Consider the following 7,245-nt stretch of genomic DNA (forward strand, 5'->3'; position numbering starts at 1 on the left):
CATCCCTTAGATCAGATATTTACCAGATATTCCTGCTTTGATATATTCAGATATATTTTTGCTCTGTGCACAAATGCATATTAGGCATAAAAAACATAGAAAATTTGTTTTCCATGAGCCCATAGAACTGAATATATTTGTATTACAAAGTGCTTTCCAAGGTGCTGTGTGGCAAAGCTTGAGATGTCGCCCACATCAAAGAGCTCACACTAGTTACCATTTCTTTCGAGTTTTCTTTTGGCTTTTGTTGCTGGTTAGCTGGCTTGGCTATTGGCTATTGGCTATTTGTGGATATGCCCAAAAAGACAGCTCGATGGGGGCCCAGAAGAAACCTGTCATACCAGAAAGCTGGTTAACAAATGTTAACGGTCATTCACCATGCGAGGGGCGAGGGGCGAGGGGCGAAGCGATTCCCAAAACAATGCGAACGGCACACAACAATGCCGAGCTGTACACAATTATTTATTGTTCTTCTTCTTGGTCTTGTTCTGGTTCTTTTGACTGGAATTTTTTTTCGATTCCGCTTTGCCAGAACTTCAAATAAACGAAGTTTCGGGAATGAACACAAAAAAAAAAAACAAGAAAAGAATTAAATTTGAATCACTTGATATGCAAAGCAACAAAAGAATTAAGCACGAAATGAGAATATATCTATTATATACGTATATATATTATGTAGTTCGCCCATGTGACATATTTATTTATTTCAATGCCCCCGACAATCCAATAATAACCTCTGATCAGTTCTCTTTTTACATTTTGCATTGATTCCATTTCGAAAGTCTGATATTATGCAAATAGCTAGCACAACAGATTGGCAGCACACGCTTTCTGTAGGGTAAATCAACTAGATGATGCAATTCGTGGTGAATTTTTATACGCTGAACCCATTAAAAATGGTGAAAAAGGGTATAATGTTTTTGTGCAAATGTATGCAACAGGCAGAAGGAAGCATCTCCGACCCCATAAACTATATATATTTTCTTGATCAGCATCAATAGCCGAGTCGATCTAGCCATGTCCGTCTGTCTGCCCGGATCTCAGAACCTATGAGAGCTAGAGACTTGAACTTTTGGATGTAGGTCCTCCTAGTGCCCGCGCAGATCGAGCTTGGTTCCGATATTCGATAACTTGCCCCGTTTCGAAGTAATCGATAAAAATCGATATCGCAATCTTGTTTTTTGAGCAATTTTGGTAAATAATATGAGCTAGAGTCACCAAACTTGACACCAATCGCCTGTTGAAAGAAGAGGGTTCAGGGTATTCCTTAGTCGGGAGCTCCCGACCTTAACCTCTTACTTGTTTATAATTGAACATTGCGAAGAGCCGAGTCTCTATATATCCACCCAATTGTTGCATGTGAACTGAGCTCTCAGTGCAGCTGGCTTTATGAGACTTGATGCAGCTGCTGCATATGTAATCGGATCACTATATTATTTATATAAAATGGTACAAAACGGAGTTTTATAATCATAAATTTAGTACATATAGTGAAATATTTCTACCAAGCTACTTAGTTGATACGTATCTCTCATTATTTTCGATGCTTAGGCATCTCTGGATCTCTTGTGTACAACTTTTTTGTTTACCAACTGATCGGCCTTAAGTTCAGTTTCAAAGATTTTTGTTCGAAGGCATTTGAACGGTGTTTAACACTTTTCGGAAAATCCATTCCTCCTTCGTATAAATGGGGGTCAATTGGCGTTGAAATTAATATCCATGGATCTTAATAAAAATTCATTTGAGATGTGTCTCAAGCTTTTCGCAGAATCCAAGCTTCCTTGGTGGAAAATGCGGATCAAAGATTTTCTTGGAACTGTGGTAAATTTGCGGAAAATAAAACGAAATGAATACGGCCAAGGCCGGGTAATATCCGTTAATTGTTATCGATTGTTAATTATTATCGATGAAAATGTTAAAAGGTATCGAGAATATATAAACGTGCTTTGCATTTGGTATAGGATTTTTCTAAATATGTGAATATGTAAGCTTTAACAATCTATAAAATTTTCGTGCTTCTAAGTTCTTTACACCTGGCTGTCGCTATAGATGGACACGATATTCGTTAAGATTGTTAATTAAAGAGAGCAACAGGTCTTCGGACAGATTAAGCTGCCTAGTTTTGTTTTTTCTACAGATTTCTATTAGCTCAACAACTTAAGGCGACAGCAAACACATGTCGACTGACAGCCGCAAGAAGGGGCTACTGCAGGTGGCCCGGGGGGGGGGGGGTCGGGTTGTCGGGGAGGGGGACGCTGCCACAGACACAACTCCACGCAAGTGAACTCGTTGGCATTGACCGCAAAATAAAAAGCAAACACTCGTCAGTTGGCAAAACAAACAAAAAGCATAAGAATAATTGGCAAACACCTTAAAAGATTTAGAAACGCAAAGATTTTAGTCGAGTGGCTGGCACTTTGGCCAATAAAATGTCAAATGGAAGTCAGACAAATGCTCGTCAGATCGCGACGTGCTCGACTCTGACCCGTTAAGCAGGTGTCATAACTAACTGGCAATTACATGTTCACAAATATGGCAATCGAATATTTTATGTTTCATGTTTTTTGACGCATTTTTCTCTCCATCGAATCTCAAGTGCCGCAAACGCCAAATGTTATATAGGGGCTGCAACAAATTGACATCGAGACCATATAAGCACATCATTTGAGATTGTAGTTTGTTTGCGAAATAACTCGGGAACTCTTGAAATGAATGTGCATTAAATTGGTATACGGCTTAGTTGGCGCATTCAGTTTTGGACAGCGTTTAATTTGCTGCTGGGCGTGGCATATTTTGCTAGGTACCTGAGGATAGCTCAGGATCTGTTGGACTAAATAATGGAATATTTCGTAACTGCGTTGGGTAGGGCTTGCACTTTCAGAAAAAAATTTGTTACTTGTTTGGTTCGGTCCATTGCGCGTAGTATCCGACAATCTACCTTATAGATAGATTAACCAAATGTTATATAAGTTTGGCTAAGCTATAACAAAGGCATGTAACTGCAGAAACAATTTTTGTATGGCTGATGTGTAAGACACGTGATATGATATGATGTTCGGATATCTCAGGATCTCATTAAGCGAATGTCTGAAAATTTCATATATGTTTTGATGAAGGCTTGTACTTTTAGAAAATAATTGGTTTATTATTGGGTTCCGTACATTACGCGAAGTATCCGATGAAAGACAAGGCTAACTTTAAGAAAATTATTTAAATGAACTTCCATCAAAGCTTTGGAATAGTTATGTTATGAAGTTACGCCATATATATATTAGTTATATTTGAGGATCTGTAGAATGGCTTGAGGGAAAAGCTTTACAACGCAGCTTGCACTTTCAGAAAATAATTGCGCGTTACAAGGTTCGTTTTTTTGGACGTGACTAATTCAATTTGGAGCCGCAACGCAATACCGTGACCCAATTGTCAGCATGAGATATGACCCGATGGTAGATCTTTGAACTGTGAACGAAAACCACAGCTGTTGGCCACATTTGCCACGCCTGCGGCGCTGCGTGTCAATTGAAAGTGGGTCAAGCCACAGTCGAGAGAGTCAACCAAAAGCCAGTGTCAAATCCAAAGTCAAGATAAAGTCAAGCCAAACGAAAGACTCGACGGCTGGCCATAAAATATACTATATATCTGACAAAAAAAAAGAGGAGGCGGGGGTCTAACTGTTACAGCTGCCACGCCCACGCGGCTCGAAAATGTTGGGTGGCTGAGCTTAGCCGGTTTTAAGAGCTTTTTCCATTTCTAAACTGGCAGCGGGGCCAGTTTTTTGCTTTCGGCTAATTTGAATATTGAAATATTGAAATATTTCTTGCAACCAGTTTCCAAACCAAGGCCAATAAGAAGAAGCACAAGAACTTGACAATAAATATATTCAAAATAAAAAAAAAAAAACACACACACTCACACATTTATGAAATGAAAGACTTCTTAGATCGATAACAATTAATAACATAGATTTAATTAAGGTACATAACTAGCAGCCGTCAAATGGGCAACGTGGCGCCATCTGTGGGCGATTTTGGCGTTGCCAAAACGGGACCTGCCCCGCGATGATGCAACAGCGGCGCATCGACCGTATCCAGTCCACCGAGAAGCGGATACTTTCCGGCACTGCCGCTGGGCAACTCGCGTTCCCGTGCTCGATAGTCATTGATATCGTTATCGTGTATCGGATCGTTGGGAAACTCGCTGGCCAAATGATAGATGACCTTCTGGAAGAGGAACTCGGACAGGTTGGTGCGCAAAAAGAACAGGAACATCCAATTCGAGAAGTTGCATTTCTCTATGATAGACTTCAGATCCGATTCATCCATTTTGCCGGGCTTGGCCCAGTACAGAGCACATTTGGTGAAGGTAACGCTGCAAGGAGGGCAATCAATTAATTGGATTTCTGAACAGATTCGTCGAGGAATTAGCTGGGATTATGTGCGGAATAAAGAGCTCAACACTAAGGCTTAAGGGACTGAAGCACAAGGGAATCGACGGATCGTATACAGAAACATTTTGGCTGAAGTAAGCGATACGATTTAGCGGAACTTTGATCTAAAGAGCCTAGAACATACAACTTCTAAGGTCTGAGAGTCCTGGAAGCTAGACCCTAAAACTAAGACAGTCTAAAAGCGCAAATATCCGAGATCCCTTAGACCTGCGATGCCTAAGGAATGCGTAAGGTCGATGGCCTTTTTATAGAAGGTTTACGTTCGACTGGATTTTTGTACCCTAGTAGAGGGTATAATAAGTTTGTCATGTAATGTGGAAGAAGACATCTCCGACCCCATAGAGTATATATGTATATTCAAGATCAGCATCAACAGCCGAGTAGATATATTTTGTCCGTCTGTCCGTCTTCCTGTTTCTATGCGAACTAATCCCTCAGTCTTAAAGCTATCGTCTTGAAACTTTGCATTGGTTCAACTTTCTGTTATATGCAGTGCATACGTCGGAAATGGCTGGATCGGACCCCTATATCATATAACTGCCATAGAAATGATTGATTGAAACGTAGGTTCTCGTAGGGAAAACTTGAATCTTGACATAGGTCGAGAAATCAATCCGATGCTATATGATAAAGTTGATATGATATATATACGGCAGGCTCTGAAATATATACTGCCTTAAAAACAAGATCCTATCTAGCATCAAGATCAAGAATATATATATGTTTTATGGATTCGATGTTGTCCTCTATAAAAGACGACCTCGCAAGATATGAACCTAGACTTTGACATTGCTTATAGCAAATAGTAAACCCCCTTATCATTGGGAATTTGTGCTAGCTAAAAAAAGGGATGAGAGCCTGAGGACTTCAACTTACTTATGGTAGAAGATGAGCGTGAAGAGGCGCCAGAGCAGACCCAAAATTGTGACAACCAAGAGAAATGAATACCAGAACCAGAGTATGGTATAGATCTTCTCGTTCATAATATTCAGTGCCATGACACAGAGCGTATCGTGCTCTTGGAGCGAGCCGGCCGAGCCATATTTGTAGAACGTGCATTTGGTGACTTTGGGGAAGACCACGTCGAGTGCATCCATTTTATCGACCCAACGTTCGCGGAGCACTTTCACGCCCAACGTGAGAAACTCGCGACCGAGAAACCGATTCGTCCAATAGATTTGTATGCACAGATTCAACAAATTGAGCAGCTCGGCAAAGACCAAATGCGCGCCCCAAGATTGATTCAGACGCATCCGATCGATCATTGTGCGTCGTATGTTGATCACGCGATCCTCCACCTCCGCCATCGAGGGTATATTCAGCTTGCCAATGCGCATGCTGTCGTTCTTCAGGTACTTGGTCAGCCCAACCATGCGCAGGCCATAGACCAAGGCCTTGACGCGTCCACCCTCCAGTTTCTTCCAGATCGCGTGCGGCAGATAGAAGCACAGCGCCTGACCGAAGAGCACAAAGGGCACCCACTGGTAGTAGGCGTGCCGTTTGATCACATCCTCCTTGCGATTGTAGGGTCCGATGCCCGGCTGGAAAATGGAGCCGGAGTCTAGCGCCGTGTTGTTCAAGTGACGCACCTGTGGACGGTTAAAGTAAGCAATTGCATTGCATTTTAGTTATTTCGACAGATGTGGCAACCCTTAAGATAAACAATTATGTTGGCCTCTATAATTCACAATCAGTTTAAGCGCGCACTTTATCTAGCACAAGTTGTTTACGATTGGGAAACTCTTTCAAATAATTGGTTCACTTGCTGGTTGCTTGGTAGAATAAACAAAAGGCCACATTTTGTGGTTTTAAAAACTGGCTAAATCTTTGATTGAAAAAAGCTAAAAGTAGCTAGCAATAAACATAGCTGGTATCTGTCATGGAGCTGTCAAAAAGCACGCTAAATAAGTTTATTAACTTCATTTGTTTCCGGCCGATCTCTGTTATATTTATGGCCAAATCTAGCTAGCAAAAAGCAAAAATTGGCAACACTGTAAAACAAACCTCTAAAACTTTCAGCCTGTTGACAACTTGTTTACTTAATGGCAGTGAGATGTACATAAATAAATAAATGCTCACAAAGATAAGGCACATAATTATCTGCTCTCATATATTTTGATATATTTTTGATCAGCAGCAACAGGCGAGCCGATATACCCATCATATTTCTGCCTGTTTCTATGGAAGCTAGTCTTTAAGTTTCTTCTGCATAGTTCTATCTTTTTTCGGCAGGCTGTATATATGTCGGCAGCAAGGGACAACTTAATCACTTAGCTCCCGATTGTGGCTTGGCTTATTGTTCAGATACGTCAAAGCTGATCCTCTAAAAAAGACACGCGACAACTCTGGCTGCAGAGTCCAGCTTTGGAGTCCTGTATTCGTGCGGAGTAGCTTTACTCCGATCTCAAAAGTCCTTCAATGCACACTTACCACTGTGAATGTGGGCGTAAAGAAGCAGAATGTGTTTATAACGGGCGCGACCACATTATCGGATATGCACTGTATGTGCTCGCCAATGTATTGGCGTGAGGTTATCAACAGGGTTGCCACCAGCAGCAGCACAAAGGTCCAGCGATAATGGAGCTTGAACACAAGGTTATCGATAACCACGCGCGATATATCGAACTTGAGATATTGCTTAACCGAACTGAAGGTGCCCAACATGATGTTAACTTTCTACGGCCGAAAGCCAACCCTGTTCAGCGCTTGTTATCAGGCCCGCGATATAACAATATTTATTTATTTATATAATTTCTTTTGGATTTTCGTGCGAGCAGCTCCTCGTATCGTTGCTGTTG

The 7,245-nt window shown here is 41.3% G+C and overlaps 1 protein-coding gene across 1 annotated transcript; it reads right to left on the bottom strand.

Annotated features, from left to right (window-relative positions):
- Nucleotides 1–3,916: 3,916 nt before the first annotated feature.
- Nucleotides 3,917–7,245, bottom strand: Inx7 (innexin 7). The gene is made up of 3 exons (XM_064682789.1): nucleotides 6,878–7,245; nucleotides 5,324–6,036; nucleotides 3,917–4,368 (listed from the first exon to the last, which is right to left on the bottom strand). Exons 1-3 carry the CDS (start codon nucleotides 7,109–7,111, stop codon nucleotides 3,993–3,995), a joined length of 1,323 nt encoding a protein of 440 aa, XP_064538859.1. The 5' UTR covers nucleotides 7,112–7,245; the 3' UTR covers nucleotides 3,917–3,992.

The sequence above is a fragment of the Drosophila montana genome, unplaced genomic scaffold (genome assembly GCF_035044405.1).
Source record: "Drosophila montana isolate Dmon_TW-CO22-7 unplaced genomic scaffold, ASM3504440v1 contig_2496_1, whole genome shotgun sequence".
NCBI classification, from domain to species: Eukaryota; Metazoa; Arthropoda; class Insecta; order Diptera; family Drosophilidae; genus Drosophila; species Drosophila montana.